The sequence below is a fragment of the Anabrus simplex genome, chromosome 13 (assembly GCF_040414725.1).
Source record: "Anabrus simplex isolate iqAnaSimp1 chromosome 13, ASM4041472v1, whole genome shotgun sequence".
NCBI classification, from domain to species: Eukaryota; Metazoa; Arthropoda; class Insecta; order Orthoptera; family Tettigoniidae; genus Anabrus; species Anabrus simplex.
The window spans coordinates 103839374-103858909 of NC_090277.1; the positions used below are offsets into that span (position 1 = coordinate 103839374).

Below are 19536 nucleotides of genomic sequence, written 5' to 3' on the forward strand. Positions count from 1 at the left end.
ATTAGTCCATTCTTATGATGATGTGTTTTATAATTTTGAACATGCAATTTGCTATTCTGGTTCATCCCCAAGTAAATAATTTTTAACTTTTGCCATTTACTCCTTAAAAATCAGATGTGTTTGAGGCTTATGTTTTTACTAGCAACTTCCAATTTACTGAGAATGTTACATATTTCACTGAAGTAATCATCATCAGTTAACCGTCTCCAGTTTCTCAAGTGTGGTGTATGAGCACTCCCCACTTCAGTTGATTCAGGTACCATTCTTCTTCCTGTTCTTGGTTCCAATCCTCTCCTCTATGTTCTAGATCTTGTTTGACTTGTTCGATCCATCTCCTTCGCGGTCTGCCTCTAAGTCTTTTGCCATCTAAGGTTTTCTCCAACCATTATTTAGCTACTGAGCAAGAGTCCATTCTCATTACATGGCCATACCATTTCAATTTTGATCTGATTATGGTATCACATAATTCTCTCATCCCATTGCAGACCTTATCTCTCCTGGTTTTTTGTAGCACTGTCCTGATGAGAAATTTCATTTCTGCAGCTTGGAGTCTTCTTTTATCTCTGCCTGTGATGATAAAAGTTCGAAGGCCTTAGGTTCTTATGGGCAGGAAGTAAACTTCATAAAGTGTTCATTTGGCTGGTACTGGAATCTGGTTATCCCAGAGAAGGCTTCTAACCTGATAGTAAAGGACAGCTCCTCTTTGAACGCCGTTTGTGATTTCAGCATTTTATCGGTTCACTTCAGTCAGGACACTACCGAGGTATTGGAAGTGGTTAACTTCTTGCAATTTCAGTCAATCTACTGTGATATTTGCTCCTGACTTTTGTCTGTTGACTGTCATAATAACTGTTTTCTTAAGCCTGATTTTAAGTCCAAATTCCTTAAAATGACAATTCCAAGCATTAATCTTTCCTTGAACTTCCTCATTACTTCCCCAAATCACCACATCATCTGCAAATGCAAATGCATCGAATGCACTGTTCTTGCTGTGCTATTTCACTCTTTTCATTAAATCATCCATCGAACCCACTATCTCCCGGACACAACTTTCTAACAATCAGGCGATCCCTCTCAGAGCCTCCGCTCAGCCATTGGATTGAAAATTAGAAGCAGCGTAACCATTTATACATGAAAGTTCCATGCAAATTTTTTCTGCAATTCAGCAAAGACACATTTGGGTGTGCACATTATTTAAAATAAGGTTGGTATTGCTTCGCCTCAAACAATGGATCCCATTACACTATAGCATTGTCCGGCCTTTGTCTGTGTGGCGTCAGTAGCACGTTAGAAGTGAACTGTGAACCATGTTTTAAGTAGGGTTGCAAGTTTCCATAATCGCTCGTTCATGGCTTAGTGTTACTGAAGAGAAACTGCAGAGAACATAGGAAACCAAGCAGCAGGGAGAAAGTACGTCAGAGAGAGTTCTACTTGCAGCTGGCAAGAAACTAATTGCAAATTTAAAAAATAAACAGTATTTGCTGGGGGTTTCACACATATTCCTATACAGCTAATACCAGACAGCACAATCATTAAAAAAGGTGAAATATCAGAGGAAGGTAAGCAAACCATATGACAAATCAGACTTTTTTTTTTTTTTTTTTTTACAATTTGCTTCACGTCGCACCGACACACACAGGTCTTTTGGTGACGATGGGACAGGAAAATCCTAGGAATGGGAAGGAAGAGGTCGTGACCTTAATTAAGGTACAGCCCCAGCATTTTCTTGGTGCAAAAATGGGAAACCACGGAAAACCATCTTCAGGCTGCAGACACTGGGGTTCAAACCCACTATCTCCCGCATACAAGCTCACAACTGCATGGCCAACTTGCCCAGTACAGATCTGATCAACAGGTTGCCTACCCAACAGCACGAGAAGATGGCGATGTGTTTTGCAACATAAATTTGTATTTTATTGTATTCAGTTTTGGAGTACATCATTATGCAGGATTAATTTCTTGTAAATAAAATACAAATTAACACCAGTTTTCTTTTCTTTTTTAATTCTTTCCTTAAAATAGGATGTGTGGATTATTTGCAAATACATGGTATAACCCAGTACTTCAGTTTAAAAGATAAATTTTTCCAGCCAATATTAATAGTCACAGTTTCATTTAAGGCATCAACCATGAAAATCCATTCAGTGGTCTTCGTATATACATTTATTAATGAAAAATCATGAATCATAGAGAAACAATTTATTTTTACTGACCTAGATGCTCTGGTTAAAGAATCAAATAAAAAGGGCCTCAGGATAAGAGTTGAGAAGTCAAAGAGCATGGAAGTGAACTCCATAGCTCCTGTACAGGAAATCCTGTTTGGACCCCAGCGACTGGGCAAAGTAGAGAGATTCACTTACCTGGGTAGTGTTACTGCCCAGGTTGAAGATGCAGAGGTGAATGTAAGGAAACCGATTGGTCCTCACCATGCATATCAATGAAGATAGAACTTTGTCTGTCCACCTCCACTGTGGTTCCAACAGCTGTTTACGGCTAGTCAATTTGCTTTATCGGCGTTGATAATTTTTGTGTGGATATGCATGATTTCTGCTCTGCTACCTTGATATGATTGATTATTTTTTGTTATTTGAGTCATGTCAGATTCTGAAACTAATGAGAATTGGACATCTATATCTACTTATTCAGCAAGGTAACTGCAAATAAATAAAAGTGTAAATGATATCAACTTTTATTGCGTAAAACCATATTTGATGGATTTTTTAAGGTTATCGATTTTTGTTTACTTAATTCAATGATTTATTATTTTAAAAGGGTTCGAATCCCCATCAAGAAGTTGTAAAATTTAAGAAACGAGATTTCCACTATGGCCCTGAGGTTCACTCAGCCTACACAAAAAATGAGTACCAGGTTAATTCCTGGGGGCAAAGGCGGCTGGGCGTAGAGCTAACCACTCTACCCCATCATGTGCTGATGTTAACAATGGTGGAAGCCTTTACCTTCCACTCCTCCAAGGGCCTTCAGGGCCTGTACGGAGGTGACTTTGCTTTGCTATTATTTTAAAGGTCAATGGAGGAATCCACATAAACCATTCTTCATAAAAATTAAATTATAATCCACAAATATTTGTATTGTAATGTAGAATCAGGGAAATTTAAGTATATACACCCCCTCTGATTGCTGACTTGTTAAATTATTATAACTTTAATTTAAGGATTACTAGAGTAATCAATATCATTATCATAGGTCATTTTATGTAAATAAATTAGGATTTTACTTTAATTTTTGCTCCAAGATTTCTTTACAGAAGAACTTATGTCCCATCTTACATCATTAAAAGAACAGTATGTGTTCTCTTCAATTGAGTTTAGCCATGGACAGGTACAATATGTACATGAGGTCCTAGAATTATGATCTGAAGAATTAGCCATCTTCCAAGGTTGTACGACGTACCAAACTACGCAATGACAAGACAACCAATGGAAGAGTTTTACATAAATTAGGATGCACCAAATTTCTGGAATGAGAAAGGTTTTTGAAGAATATTTCTTACTTTTTAGATGTCCTTCGTAATCTCAGTATTTTATGGCAGAATATATTCATAACACAGCCAATTATCGCATGTTTTACCGCAGGTACAAGGGTCTGCTCCTCGAATCAACAAGCACCATTTTAAGTGATTATATTCAACATTCAGTTTGAGCTGAATGATCTCCATGTCAGTGACTTGCCTTCCATGGGTATCATAAGCAACGGTACCGGTTGCTGCTTTCATGACATGGTCATACCACCTCAGGCACCCCTTCTGCCTTTGTCCTGAATGGGAACAACTCCAAGAGACCAGCGTAAGATCCACATCTCCACGGTGTATAGAAAATGCTTCACTCTTTGGTGACCGGCCAACTCTTGGCTCCTGTAACACTATCCGACAAGTCCTAGTACAATTCCCCTTTTGATTTAAGGTGGACCAGCATGCACTAATCGCACAATACTCCTGCAATTCCTTTCTGTAACTTTATATTCCCTGTAGCGTCTGCACTCGATAATTTGAGAGAAGAATTTCTTCATAGGTATGAATTTTTCTATATTTAGACAACAGTGGCTAGGCCAACTGAAACAGTTAGAAAAAGTGCACTTACAACAAAGAGTTTCAGGCTGCTCCCAGAACAAAACTCGTTAAAGCTCTGCCTTTCAGATATTCCAGATAACGACTATCTAAAAACAAAGGCACTACCCAAAATCACACTGACCATAACACAGAAAGAGACATATTTTGATAGTTTATTATATTTTAGTAAATCAAAAAAGAGACAAAAGTGATTCACTACTGCACTGTCTGGTCTGATCTCGCATGAGGCACACCCAATGATAACGAGTCTCTAAGTCTGGTGGTGGTGCTACTGTGTGGCAGGAATACCGACTGCGACGTGCTGAGGTACACTGCTGGCCGTGGACACGTTCAGCCCCTCCAGTGTGGTCAGAGGCAGGGTAGCACTCACCGTGATAGGAGGCATGCCGGGGAGAGATATTGGGGTCGTCACAGGCATTCCAGGTATGCTAGGTTGAGAAACACCTGCAATGGTAGAATAAAAATAGCTTTAACCAACACAAAGTAATTTGTAAGTCTTTGATATGGAAGTTACACTGGACTAAGGTTAGTACATGATAATAATAATCCATCACATAAATAAGTCTGAATATTTAGGGGAAAGAAGAGAAAAAGAAATGCTGGCAAAAATTCACTGAATCTCTGCAAGAAGATACAACCAGAAGCTAAAAGATCTTATTCCAGTGGGTTAAAAAGAAGAAAAACCCAGGTGAAGGTGCTAACTTCATTAAAAATGAACAGGAGGAAATGATGACACAGAAGCAGGATATATTGCAGATGTGGGGAAAATACTTTCAACAGCTTTACAACGTGCAAAATACCTCGGTACAAGGAGAAATCGAAGAACCAAATTTAGTGGAGATGGAAGATAAGGAAAATGAGGTGTCTCCATGACAGAGATTGAGTGGGCCACTAAAAGAATGAAACGGGACAAGGCAGCTGGAATTGACGAGGTTACCATAGAAATGATAATAGCAGTAGGAGTAGTAGGTCTACAGTGGTTGTATAGACTCTTCAGAGTGATATGGAGAGAAAAGACTGTTCCAACAGAGTGGACAAAAGGGGTCATTATACCAATTTTCAAGAAAGGAGACAGGAAGCAATGTGAAAATTACAGAGGAGTGACACTGATACCTCATACAGGTATCAAAAAATCTTTGATAATGTATCAAAGAATCTTGGATAAACGAATACGAGAGAGTAGAGGGAACATTGACAAAACACCAGTATGGATTCAGAAGAGGCAGGTCCACATTTGACCCAATATTTACATTGCGTCAATTGATGGAAAGGACATGGTAGTAACGTTTCTATATATTGAAAAGGCATATGACAAGTGTCCCAAGGAATTTGGTATGTAAAACATTGACAGAGGCACAGATTGGGAATGAAACAATGCAGATGGTAACAGCATTGTATCAAAATTGCGAAAGCTGTGTTAGAATCAAAGTGGGTCAAACTGAATGGTTCAGAGTTGAGACAAGCTTAAGACAGGGAAGTGTATTGTCTCCCTTACTCTTCATTATCATCATGAATAGAATTCTACATAATATCAAGAAGAAGATGGGCAAGCAAGTAAAGTCTATGCTCTTTGCTTATGACATTGTAGTTTGGGAAGATAATGAAGAGGAAGTACAGATACAGGTTGAGTAATGGAATGAGGAGATAAGAAATATTGGAATGGAGATTAGTACTGCAAAAAGCAAGACTTTGATCACGATGAGAAGTAACAGAAAATCTAGGGGAGTGATAAAAATAGAAAATGAACCTCTTGAAGTTGTGAAATTTTTTTTTTTTTTTTTTTTTTTTTTTACAATTTGTTTTACGTCGCACCGACACACACAGGTCTTATGGCGATGATCGGATAGGAAAGGCCTAGGAGTGGGAAGGAAGTGGCCATGACCTTAATTAAGTTGAAAATGGGAAACCACAGAAAACTATCTTCAGGGCTGCCGGCAGTGGGGCTCGAACCCACTATCTCCCGAATGCAAGCTCACAGCTGCGCGTCCATAACCGCATGGCCAATTCGCCCAGTAAATTTTAAATATTTGGGGAACGTGATGTCACAAGATGGAAATTTGGATGGAGAAATTGATTTAAGAATACAGCAGCCTGCAAGTTTCTACCAGTGTGTGAGAGACATTGTATGGAACAAAGATGTTCCAATGAAGTGTAAGAAGGTTTTATACTCGTCCTATTATAAACCTATACTGACCTATGCTTCAGCAGCCTGGATGTTGACTAAGCGGAACCAAAGTAAGATACAAGCAGGTGTAATGAGGTTCTGGAGAAGCAAACAGGGAAAGACAAGACGAGACAGAATACAAAATGAAGAAATAAGGAGAAGCGTGAGTGTGTAAACTTCAAGAAGAGACTGATATAGCAAAGCTAAAATGGTTTGGACACATGATGAGAAAGTCAGGAGAGAGAACACCAAAGAGAACCTTCATGGATACAGGGACTGGAAAGAGGCCTAGGGGACGCCCTAGAATGAGATGGAGGAGCTCTGTTGTGGAGTGTATTGCAAATAGAGGAGTCGATAGCAATAAAGTACTAGAAGAGGAATGGTGGAAAGATCGAGTAAGGTGGAGGGCTTTGGTACACTACCCTACCCAGAGAGAATCTGGAAAAGGGAATGGATGGAGAGAAAGAAGAAGGGGAAACCGATCAACCATCCGCATTACATCGTGAAGCAAACAAAGAGATCATTTCTAGCAAACAAAGAGATCATTTCTAAATTACAAAAAGTCTATAGAAACACATGCAACAGGTACAACAAAAAAATCAATACGTCAAAACATTAAATTAATACACTATAACACATGGTAATCAAGCCTGAAGCATTATACACAGCAGAAACCATGATCATTGGGAGCCGACCACTAACTAAAAATTTAGAAAAATGGGAAAGGAAAATCCTTACGAAAATCTTTGGCCCCAGTATGCCCAGAGAGTGTGTGGATGAAAAGAAGGTCTTCTGAGTTATACCAGCATTCTCATAATATCAAGACACTATTAAAAAAAAGACTATTGAAATTTTATGGTCATATTCAAAGAATGGACAGTGGAAGAGTTACTAAAAGGATATTTAATCATGCCTTCTCACTTAAAGTCAAGAATAATTGGATAATTAAAATTGAAAAAGACAAAATCAACATAACAGACAAAATTATATCGGACAGGCCTAATTTTAGAACACTGGTGAACAAACATTTCGCTGAAAAACACACGATGAGAACTAACACTGCACGGACGGAAGAATGGAAGAAAAATCTTAGCGAGAGGATGAAGAGAAGAAAGAAAATTCATCTGCTAAATAAGTTCAATCACGCTCCTTAGTTGGGCATACCGCTGTGAAAAAAAAAATCATAATAATTATACAAGGGGTACACCTTCCCCGGGGATTTAAAATGCGCGCCTTTTCTACGGCCATCTGTGACAATGGACTTGAACTTGCAAACTCCCAAAAAATGTCATCTTCTACTAGATGGCTCTACCATCAATTTATTAGTGCACTCTTAACACAGGATGGAAATAAGAAACTATTATACAGTATTGTTAAGAATAGAAGAACTCAAAAGGAACTATCCAATCTGTAGAATGGTAAGGTGACTACGGATAAGACCACAATATTACAGGAGTTCCAAAGGCATTTTGAAACTTTGCTGAACTGTTATGAAAATGTCACTCCATTAGACGACAAACCTTGTGATTTTGGCAGCACAAATACCACTAGTCTGACATGGTTGGAAGTACAGACAGCAATATCTAAGCTGAAAAACAACACATCAACAGGATCAGATGAATTAAGTGTTGAGAGATGACCAAAGCACTAGGAGAGGTAGGACAACAGTGGATGTACAGGGTACTAAATAGAATCTGGAAAGAGAATGTAATACCCAATGATTGGAAGCAAGGAGTCATCATCCCATTGTTGAAAAAAGTCATAGAAAGAAATGTACCAACTACAGAGGTATAACTCTGCTGTCACATGGCCTCAAAATCTACTAATCCATCCTTGAGAGCAGGATTAGAAAATATGTTGAACCTACACTTAAGGAGGAACAACATGGATTTAGACCTATAGACCTCATTTTTGCCACCAGAATGCTCTATGAGAAGTATTGGGAGAAAGGTAAAATACTTATAACAGTTTTTCTGGATATTGAGAAAACATATGACCATGTACCATGCAGGCATATATGGGAATGTTTGAGACATAAGAAAGTGCCCGATGACATCGTAGCATGAGTACAACGATTACATAATGAAACCAAGTGTTGTGTTCAGGTCCAGGATGGAAGGTCAGGTTGGTTCGAAATGAAGAGTGGAGTCCAGCAAGGAAGTTGTCTTTCACCACTTCTCTTCACAATCATAATGGATGAAGTTTTAAAAGCGGTTAAAAGAAAGAATCCAACAACTAATGCCCTGGTTTTTGCTGATGATGTAATGGTATGGGGTGAGACAGAAGCGGAAGTACAAACTAGACTAGATCTCTGGCATGAAGCTTTTACAACCTTATGCCTATTGCTCACGGTAAAATGTTTCATAAAATTTGTAGTACAATTAATTTTATAAAATTTTGGTGAAAACAAATTGTGTTGCTCACGGTAAAATTATTTTATAAAATCCGTCAAAGCATCACGATGGCCATATATGAACTCACTTCTGAACTAAGATTTGTATGTGCTGCCATCTATCGATAAACTTTTAAACCAAGAATCAGCTGTTCAACTTACAGTGTGTTTGAGAGTATGGCTCCAACAAACAAAGCAAAACTTGCTGTTTGATCTGCAATTATTTGTACAGTGGTAAAAAGGAAGAAAAGAAATGCCAGGAAATGCTGGACTCGGGATTGGATCAAAAGAAGAGAAGAAGGTACAGGATTGTGGTCCTTGATTGAAAATTAGTTGAGGTTAGAAGACCAGCATTCATATAGGGATTCGGCGATTGGGTTTTCTGCCTGTCTTCTTGCATTTCTGTTGTGATAAAGTGGTGTTTTAACTTCATACAAACAAGGATATTCCTGGTATTTGTCAGTAAAACACTAACAGCTTCCTTAGTCCACCCGGATCCTGCCATTTTAGAAAGAAGTGTTTGTTTACAATCGAGCTTCACGATCTTCTCACGACGTAGCACCAACATCATCGTGATGTCAGCTTCGCTGATTGGTTCGTTTCGTAAAATTAATTTTACGGAATTGAACATGTCCTATTTTATGAAAAGTTTTATCAAATGTTTTATAAAACTTGAATTTGACCGTGAGAAACAGAAATATTATAAAATTAAATTATTGTACAATAAATTTAACAGAAAATTTTACTGTGAGCAGCAGGCATTAGGTCTCAAAATCAGCAAAACGAAGACAGTTGGCTTGGTGATGAGTAGAAACTCTCCAACTGTTCATCTAAGAATTGGAGATGAGGAGATGGATATTGTAGACAATTTCCAGTATTTAGGTAGTGTTCTGTCATCAGACAATACCATACATCAAGAGATTAGTAACAGAATACAGAAAGCTTCCAAATTCTATCACGTTGTACGTCAAATACTTTGGAATGAAACTTTTCCGTTAGTTTCCAAGATCAGCTTGTACAAAATATATCTAGTACCTATATTGACATATGGCCTGGAAGCAGCAACACTTACTGACCAACAAAGAGTTGTCTTCAGGCAACAGAAATGAAGTTCCTCAGTTCTCGTCTACAAAAAACAAAAATTGATAAAATAAGGAATGTGGATATCCGACAACAGCTTGGATTGGAAAAAAGCTTGCTGGAGCCTCTAGAAGGGAAGAGATTGCAATGGTATGGTCACATGAAAAGAATGAACCCTCACAGGACTCCTCGAACATACTTTAACCACAATGTTTCTGGGAAGAGACCAAGAGGAAGACCTTGTGATGTTTGGGAAAAACAGACATTGAAGGACCTTGAAATTAGAGATGTGAACTGGTGTAGCATATATGAGCAGCATCTGTGGATGGATAGAACAAACTGGAGGAGGCTCGAACACAACCGCACCCAGCTTGCTGGAGCGAAGAAATTATGAAGATGATGACTCTTATGGACTAAAAACTAACCTAGAGCTTAGGAAATTTCATTTTTGTTGTTGGTAAACCTTTTTCTGTGGATTGTTTTTCGTTAATCTACCAAAGTTGTCAACACTTCAGCTGGTTCCTCCTCAATGGTAATCGGCCTATTGCATACTTGGAAATAGGTTCTCTAGCCAATTCAAACCGGAGGTGTGTACAAGAATCCAGCCTGTCAGTAAAGAATTCTGGAAGCTTCCCCTTAGGGTACTATAAAAGCTTCGTCTTGTCTGAATTGCTCCAGTGCTTGGGAGTGTGACTTGACCTAAGAGAGGTAGGGGCCAGACCTGTGTGAGGAAGATCCAACGGCACAAGATAATGGTAGAATTTACATAGACATGTGGATAGCTCCTGCATGTAATTTGAGGGGAAGATTTCAACCTCTTTTTTTTTTCAATGTAATTTTGTAGACTGGTGGTTTCAATGTAGAATTTTTGGCAAGTCTGAGGACTTTGGTTCTATTCCCTACTGAAAAATATGTAACGTAAGGGAACGAAGAGCGATGACCCTCTGTCATTTCCCATTCAACCTTGCATTGCGTGACTAAAGCTTTCTACTTCTAAATTTCTTAAATCTTGTCTTGCATTAATGTATCTCCTTTAGCCACTCCCGTGTAGTATAGGATTAGCCTCTGTATTTTCGGTCCGTAAGCCCACTTACGGCTTTAACAATTTCTATAAGGAGTGCTGGTGTTTTGCCTCCTTGCATTTTGTTTATGACCAGTTATGTCCAACCTTTTCTTTTTACCTTTAACCCTTTGGCACTCAACCTATATGCAGGGGTTTGCTCGAAGACACTCGAACTAATTTTTGTGATTTTCCAAAGCAAATTACAAAAATTCAACACGTAATCAATTAAACACACATTAAAATAAAATAAATCACACTAATACAGGAAACTATGAGCATTTCAGAAATGAATATACCTAGGACGTATTGTTATTGGTAAAGCCCAAAAAATTATTAAATTTTGAAAATAAATTTAAAAAATAAATTATGGCTTTCAATGACAGGAAAATCAGACATTATTGCATCTTCCTTCTTTACTCTTAGATGTGAAAGAAAGAACATTTAATTCTGAATAATTTGATATCAATATGATGTGTGTGCTGCAATTCACTCATGAAGCATGGCACAAAGTTATTCAGTGTACATGTAACAATCATCGATGTCAGGTCCTCGCGGTCCGATGCACGGTGAGTAGCTGCGACTGTGTCATTTCCCACATAATGGGAATCACTTTACTGTCTAAATCATCTGGAAATTCAAGGATATCGGCCTTATTCGGCCTTGAATATGGTCTAGCCATTATGATAAAAAGATGACGCAAGCACGTGCATCAACAGAGTTATGAAAAGGAGTAAAATTATAGTTTATGAAGTACATCGAACACACGATATACCAAAGAAACGAAATAAACTCTAAACAAAACTCATAGCAAGATCAACTTCTTGTATTCGTAAGCCAACCGAAACAGATCCACGCGATAACAACTTCAACTAACCACAACATAAACAATCACGGTCAACAAATTTCGTTTGTCGAAAATAAAAATATTTTGTAGGGCTGGTGTATATAACTGTTGAGTAAAAGGCAAATTAATGCTTTAAGGTACCGTCACGATCAACTGTTACGATTTAACAGTCACGCAAATGACCAAAATCTGTAAATAGGACAGAGCCGATGTATCGGCACAGTGTGCTTTCTTGTCATAACCTCTCGCGCCGATAGATCGGCACGCTGAGTGTGAAAGGGTTAAGGCCACGTAGTATGGGCAATTATGCCCCTGTTTAATTATTTCGGAGTGCAAGTATTCCCTTGTGTTAGTTGCCTTCGGGAACAGTTACATTAGTAACTGTTGAGCAACTAATAAGCCTACATCGGGGCAACTGCGCATGAACACTTAAAAGTGAGGTGGAATTCTTTATTGCATCAAAAGAAACTGTTTGCCTCTGCGAGGCTATACTATGGTAGTTTAGAGCTCAGACTGCTGTGTAATGTAAACTCTAGGAGCAAAATATTGTATCTGTCAAGAGCAATAATGCTCTTTTCACTGTAAATTAACTGCCTGGTAATTATCACTAGTGCTGTACCTGATTTTTGGACTTCTAAGGCCCAGATATTGTTAGAACTGACCAGCTCATAACTTGGTATATTGTCGGTTATTCATTCAGATTATCTATCTCTCAATTTTGAACTAGAAAAGAGAAAAGGAAAGAAATAAAATTCCGAAATTTTTTGTGTTAAGTAGACAAGTTTAAATTCCTTGGTGTATTAATCAATGAGCAAAACCGAAGGCAACAGAAACACCAAGCTAGAATTAAGAATGGAAATACGGCATTTTACTCTATGAGCCCTATATTAGGCTCCAAGTTTTTAACAAGGAATCCAAAAATGATTATCTACAATGGTACAATCATTCGACCAGTACTTCTGTATGGTTCCGAGACATGGAGTATAACCCAGAAAGAGCAGCAGCAGTTGCAAGTCTTTGAGAATAAAGTTTATAGAAAAATATTTGGCCCATGATTCAATCCTACCTCTCAAAGCTGGCAGAAAAGATCTAATTATGAGATTTAAACCCTCTCTCAACAACACACTATAATGGATGTGATAGAATCCAAGAGACTGCTCTGGGCTGGACATGTACTAAGGATGCAGGATAACAGAGCACCAGTAGATCTATACAACGGATCTCTTAATGGGAAAAGACCTTCAGGGAGACCTCAAAGCATCTGGAAGAAGGAGATCAACAAGCTATGCCAGACCCTACATTTTGATAACTGGGAAGAACAGGCTCAAGATCAAAAAGGATGGAAGAGGATTGTGAGATAGGCCTCAGAAGCCTACGGAGTGAGTGTAAGTTCTCTTCTAATTAATTCCTTGTCCAGCCATTCAACCTAGGCACTTCTTATCCCTTTGTGAACCACGGAAACACCGGAACAATAATAAAAATTGTATGGCCTCACCTACCAGGTGCATTTTCATTCCATGCCATTCAGGCTACCTGCATATCAATTTCAACGTTCTGTTTTACTCTATCAGGTTTCAGAGAAACCAGAACGCTTTATGAGCAACCTCTAGCAGAATTTTAATTAACTTTGTCAGATAATCGTTAAAGACATTTTAAATACCGTATGGCACGGAGTCTCACTTGCTATATATACCCTTTTGGGCTAGCATGATCAAAAATACGGCTTCCAAGTGAGGTGGGCATGGAAAGAAAATGTAAATAATGTAATTTAAAGGAAGACCTACTAGTTGCTAATGTTGTGGCAGTTCTGGCAACCGATGGCACCACCCCACTGGCAGTGGCTGCAGTCTCTATCCCACTCCTTGGAGGCATGGGGAACAAGTGGCTGGTGGTGTGACCCATTGTAGTGGTCCCCCCTAGAGTAGCCGGGTGTGGTGCACCAGCAAGGCTCATCCCGGCAATGCCACTGGCTATGTCGGACGTTGGAGGTGCTGTAGGAGTCATCACCGAGCCTGCAACCTGTGGCATCTGAAAACAGAAACATTACACATATTAGGGTAAAGTGCCTCTTATTATGTAAATTTATTGCCACAGGGATCACATAAATGATTATAATTTAGAGTATGGCTAATACTCGGGGCTGCCAGACGACAGGATTTCCAGATACATTTCTGACGTCCCACTTCAAATCTAGGTGCGATGCGAAAACTCCCGTAATTAGGAAACTGTCAATATTTTGACGCTTATTTTTATCATCCTCTTGTAACCTTGTAAAATCATTATCATGAATATTTATTTTAGTGCAAATTTAATCTATGCAACAATGCACAACTGAAATTTTAAGCACTTTTGCGCTCTACTGTTCACATCTGAAGACTGGAGCAATGCATATCTAGTTAGAATAACAAGCATGAAGCTTTGTAACACTATACACTACAGTACCGAACAGAGGAGAATATAAAAGAACATACTATTTCTGGTTAAAGATTACTTTCATTTAGAGCACTAGAATGTCAATGTCGAAGTCTAATTGACACTCCTAAGAATTAAATCAATAAAAGTCAACTTCCACCTGTTTGATACTATATTTTTGCTTTAACCAAATTAATTATTTGTAGAACATGTTTTGTTCCTTAGGAGCATCTTCAGCTACATAACATTGCTTAGGTTAAATTACATAGAATTTTCTTCTCAAAAAATTATCTTAAAACCTTTGTTATGCTTGCAAGAAAACTAATTTAAAAAGATAAAAATAATTAAAATATGTGGGCAGGGTTGAGGGAAGATGGATCTACTTATGTTCTAACCTAATTTAAAACAATTTCCTGTTCACTTAAATAGATGTTAAAAATTTGTTAGTATACAGCACTTTTGTTCATATGTGATGTGACGGAAAGCCGCATCAGTTACTGTTAAACCCCTCCTATGACAAAGTAGGTTGACGAAATAACATGAGACAGGAATCGGCTTCTGAGGATCCCTTAATAAACAAAAATTCAAGAGAGCCATTTTCACTAAATTAAATCAAAAGACAATACTCACTTTGGAAAAGAAGAGCAGCTGAAGAGAACAGTTTTTTAAAATTAAGATGTAACACTAACATGAAAAAGTCCTTTTCAAAAAGTTTAAAAAAATGACCAACTAAGAAAAGTATACACATTACATATGAAGAAAAGTGCTGTATACTAACAAATTTTAACATCTATTTAAAAGAATAGCAAATTGTTTTAAATTAGGTTAGAACATAAGTAGATCCAACTTCCCTCAACCCTCCCCACATATTTTAATTATTTTTAACTTTTTTAATGAGTTTTGTTTTAAGCATATCAAAGGTACTATTTTAAGATGGTTTTTGGAGGAGAAGAAGAACAACAGTTTACATATCTGGGTAGCATTATTAATGGAAGTAATGAAATCAAACCTGAAATTATAACAGACTAAGTAAAGGCACAACATTTTATCATCAAGTCAGAGAGCTTTTATGGGATGACAAAGTACCCAAGAGAACAAAATTAATAATGTATAAACAGTATTTCATACCAATTGTAACATATGGACTAGAAACGCTGGTAACTAATAAGAGACAAGATAGTAAGATCCAAACAGCAGAAATGAAATTTTTAAGAACATCGGTTAAAAAGACAAGAAAAGATAGAATTAAAAATATTAGATTCAGAGAAGAGCTAAATATAGAAACATTAATACAGAAGATACAGAAAGCAAGACTGAGATGGTTCAGACATGTAAAAAGAATGGGAAAGGAATGGGTAGCAAGAAGGGAATTGGAAAGAAAAGTTAAGGGAAATATAACAGTTGGAAGATCGAAAAGAAGGTGGATGGATCAGATATGGAAGGACATTACAGAAGCTGGATTGGATGTGGCAGAAGTAATGGAGTAGGAAAAGTGGAAGGACAGAAAGGAGTGGAGGAGGCTTGTTAACCACACCCGGGCGACTGGAGTAGGACATTGATGATGATGGTGATGAAGAAAATTCTGTGTAATTTCACCTAAGCAGTGTTATGTAGCTGAAGATGTTTCTAAGGAAATAAGATTTGATATGGGAAATGAAGCTGATATCTTGCAAACTCCTAAGAATGCCGGTGATGAAATTCTTCAGAGTGAGTTATAAAAAAATATTAATTGACACTAAAATAAATGATCATCATCTTTTTGTCACCCTTATCCACGGAGCTAATGGCTTGGGCAGTGGATCATTTACCTCTATCCACTTCTTGCACCTCCCTGGAGACAGTCACTTCTCAGATACTGCTTAGTTCTTTGTCCTGATCCATGCTGACACTTTATATAGACTATTATTATAGTGGGCTCACTACATCCAAAGGCATTTTATATGTAACAGCCATATTTCAATGAGGCCTACCCTAAAGGGAGAACAGAATTCTTGTATACTGCGTCTTGTGGTGGCGATATTCCACGTCGCAAAAAGAAGTTCTAGTATTTTTGGATGTTTAAATCTGAGAGGGTTAGTGTGGTCCCGTCATGGTTCGTAAACCTTAGGCAATGACTAAGTGACCTAGTAAGTGGTTCTGAATCGGGATACCAGTTGCTACAGAATGGGTGTGGGCATCTCGGACATATTCTGAGTTGTGGTGGCTTATGGAAGAATGAAATTAGAACTAGCTATAGCTCATTCCATGCTAAGAAAATAGTATTGCTCTTATGACAACAAGATTGCCGTATCGAATGATTCTGCTTAACAGCATCACGGGACAATGGCGGCACATATATTGGTGAAATTCAGTATTTAATTTCAAGATATAAGGGCCAAGACTAGAAGCTGAAAATTATTTTTAAGAACTCAAGGGGAAGGGGGCTTTAGATGGGGCTCATTTTGTTTTTCACAGCAATACGGGAAAACAGTGGCACATACATTTGTGAAAATCAACATTTAAGGTCAAGATAAAATGGGGAAGACACTAAGCAACGAGGAGTTTGGTGGGGGCTCATTTGTGTTTCCACAGCAATACGAGGAAATGGTGGCAAAAATAAAATGCGCTTAAGAAACAACAGCTAAATAACAAAACCAAGCATAGATAAAAATCACAGGGAATTTCTGTATCAGTCCAAGTCATGCTGTGATGTATCGCTGTGCACCACAGCATCAAAATATTAACTAATAACTGATGTACAGTACAAGAATATTAGAACACACAAATAAATAGCTCATCAACAGTGATAATCTGCCAGCGAGTCACAGCATAACGGATTACGTGTTACATGTACCACAGCAACTCACAAGGAAAATGAAAGAAGGAAACAAAGCAATAGCTGTTCCCACTACTGTGCTTCCCCACAGCGAATTTATTGATGAAGAACAGAATGTTAAAAAGTTATTTTAATAACTCTCTAGCAAAGAAATAAAAATAAAAATGCAACATCCTTTTTCTTTCTTTCATAATACAATATAAAGTACATTATAATATTCCTTACAAAGAATTATGGGTGTCTAAGAGGGCGTACGTTCACTCCTTGTAGGTCCATAAGAGCAATACTGTTTTCTTAACAGGGAATGACCTGTAGTCAACAAACAGGATGTAAATGAATGTGTTAGGAATTTATGATCTTCAGGTACGAGGAAATAATGGGGAAGGGACACGAGGTTATATGGTGTTCTTAGCAGTTGTGAAAGGGGCACGGGCAGTGTGTGGAGTGGGATTGTTTATTAGGAAAACCACAGCATACAACATAGATTCTGTTAGGTGGATAAATGAATGAATAGTGAGGACATATTTAGACGGAGGAATTAGGATGAGAATTGTCTCAGTGTATTCAACCATGAGAGCAAGCAGATGAGGATGAAGTAGACAAGTTTTATGAAGATCTGACTGATATTGTAGTCAGGGTCGACAGCAGGGACAGGACAGCATTAGTGTCAAGAATGCAGGCAATCAACGCAAAAACACCTCAACAGAAAACACTACCTTTGGTGACTTACATAAGGGTAATTCCCAAAAGCAATAGTAGGGGTCCCAGTAGTGAAGGTAGCTGAAGGAGGCTGTGTAGAAACTTGTGGCATAGGCTGCGACTGAGACATGGGCTGAATAACAGGTGTCTGCAGAGCTGGTGCAGGTGGCGGGATCACCGGTTTGGTTGGTGTCGACCTCATGCCCGTCATACCAGGTGTGGGCAAGGGGTGGCCACGTATGGGAATGCGGTGCAGATAGCCATACCCGATCCCACATCCCAGACTGAAACAATTCCAGAAATAATACTTGATAAGAGTAAGAAAAAATAAATCAAAAAATAATAATACCAAGAAAGTGAGTCAATAACAGACACAATGAGTAAAAGTAGAAATGCCTTTTTCTGTCATATATCAAGATTAGATAAAACCAGTCCATTGAAACAGTTATTTAGCCTACCTACTTTTGGAAAAGTAAAACAAAACATAATTGGTTCACCGAAGTCCAAGATGATTTAGAAGAGTTGTATATTACAATGAACCAAATTGCAAATAGAGAACGTTTTTTTAAAATTTTTTTTATTTTTACAATTTGTTTACACCGCACTGACGCAGATAGGACTTACGGCGACGAAGGGACAGAAAAGGCCTAGGAATGGGAAGGAAGCGGCCGTGGCCTTAATCAAAGTACAGCCCCAGCATTTGCCTGGCGTGAAACCTCGGAAAACCATCTTCAAGGCTGCCGACAGTAGGGGTCATGATTTGATTTTTTTTTACGTTTTACTGACACAGATAGGTCTTATGGCGACGATGGGACAGGAAAGGCCTAGGAATGGGAAGCGACCATGGCCTTAATTAAGGTACAGCCCCAGAATTCGCCTGGTGTGAAAATGGGAAACCATGGAAAACCATCTTCAGGGCTGCCAACAGTGGAATTCGAACCCACTATCTCCCGGATGCGAGCTTACAGCTGCACACCCCTAACCACATGGCCAACTCACCCGGTCATGGTTTGATTTAGGTGCTCCAACGTGGGCGTAATACATGCAAATAAACAATGATAATAATAATAACCCTAGTACATGGAAGGATCCTCTCAGTACCTAGAAGGACAAACCATGACAACTCAGTTTGGCAAAATTGCTCAAGTAATTACCGTATTTTCTAGTATAATTAACAACCTTGCATAATTTACGCATCGCAAGATTTTTGCGTCCAAAGTGAAGAAAAAGAAATGTTCACGTATTTGGCGGACCCACTTCTTCGAACATCCATCGTGCAGCTCCGGATGAGTTTCGAAATAAATATCACAACTACTCAGGTAGCAGCCCTCCCACTGCAAAATTGGGCATTCCAATTACTTGGTAACGAGCTATTATCAGCTGGTAGGAAATACCATCGCACTAGTTCAGTGATAAATCAGCACTGAAGTGACTAGCGACGCGCTATTCCAGTCTGATACAAACGTATTTTACGAGCGTTTCGGGATCGGGACATGCGTTTTCTGTGATCTTAGAATTGTTTGTTAGTCCACAGTGAGTAAGAATTCGAGTAATACTGTACCATATAAACTCGCGTTGATCAGTTACGCCGAAACATACGGGCATAGGGCAGCAAGCCGCAAGTATTCAGTGTCCGAATGCAACATGCGCTACCGCGGTAACAGAGAAGTGCACTTCAAGCGACCAACAAATCTTGCAAAGCATTTCGCGGACCAAAAGGATTTGCTTAAATATATGATTTCGTTACGCAACGTTGGATATGCCTTTCCCCACGAAACACTGTATTTTAAAGGACGAGAAATAGCTGTTGCACATGGAATCAACATCTCGGATTTGAAGGTTAGCCGAGGCGGGATGATTACTTTCATGAAGAGAAATGGACTTTCTCTTCGACGAACAACAACTTTATGCCAAAAAATGCAGAATGATTCCAACCAAAAAGGAATTGATTTTCATTGCTTTGTCACAGAAGAGTAAAGC

General features: G+C 38.5%; 1 protein-coding gene across 2 annotated transcripts in view; it reads right to left on the bottom strand.

Annotated features, from left to right (window-relative positions):
* Positions 1-4223: 4223 nt before the first annotated feature.
* Grasp65 (Golgi reassembly-stacking protein 2) overlaps positions 4224-19536 on the bottom strand; it is a 42205-nt gene continuing 26892 nt past the window's right edge. For both annotated transcript variants that reach the window (XM_067157260.2, XM_067157261.2), the window contains exons 5-7: positions 17588-17840; positions 13415-13658; positions 4224-4531 (exon numbers count right to left, since the gene is read on the bottom strand). In XM_067157260.2, the coding sequence (XP_067013361.2) occupies positions 4356-4531; positions 13415-13658; positions 17588-17840 (673 nt within the window). In that variant the 3' untranslated portion in view covers positions 4224-4355. The remainder of the gene's footprint in view (positions 4532-13414; positions 13659-17587; positions 17841-19536) is intronic.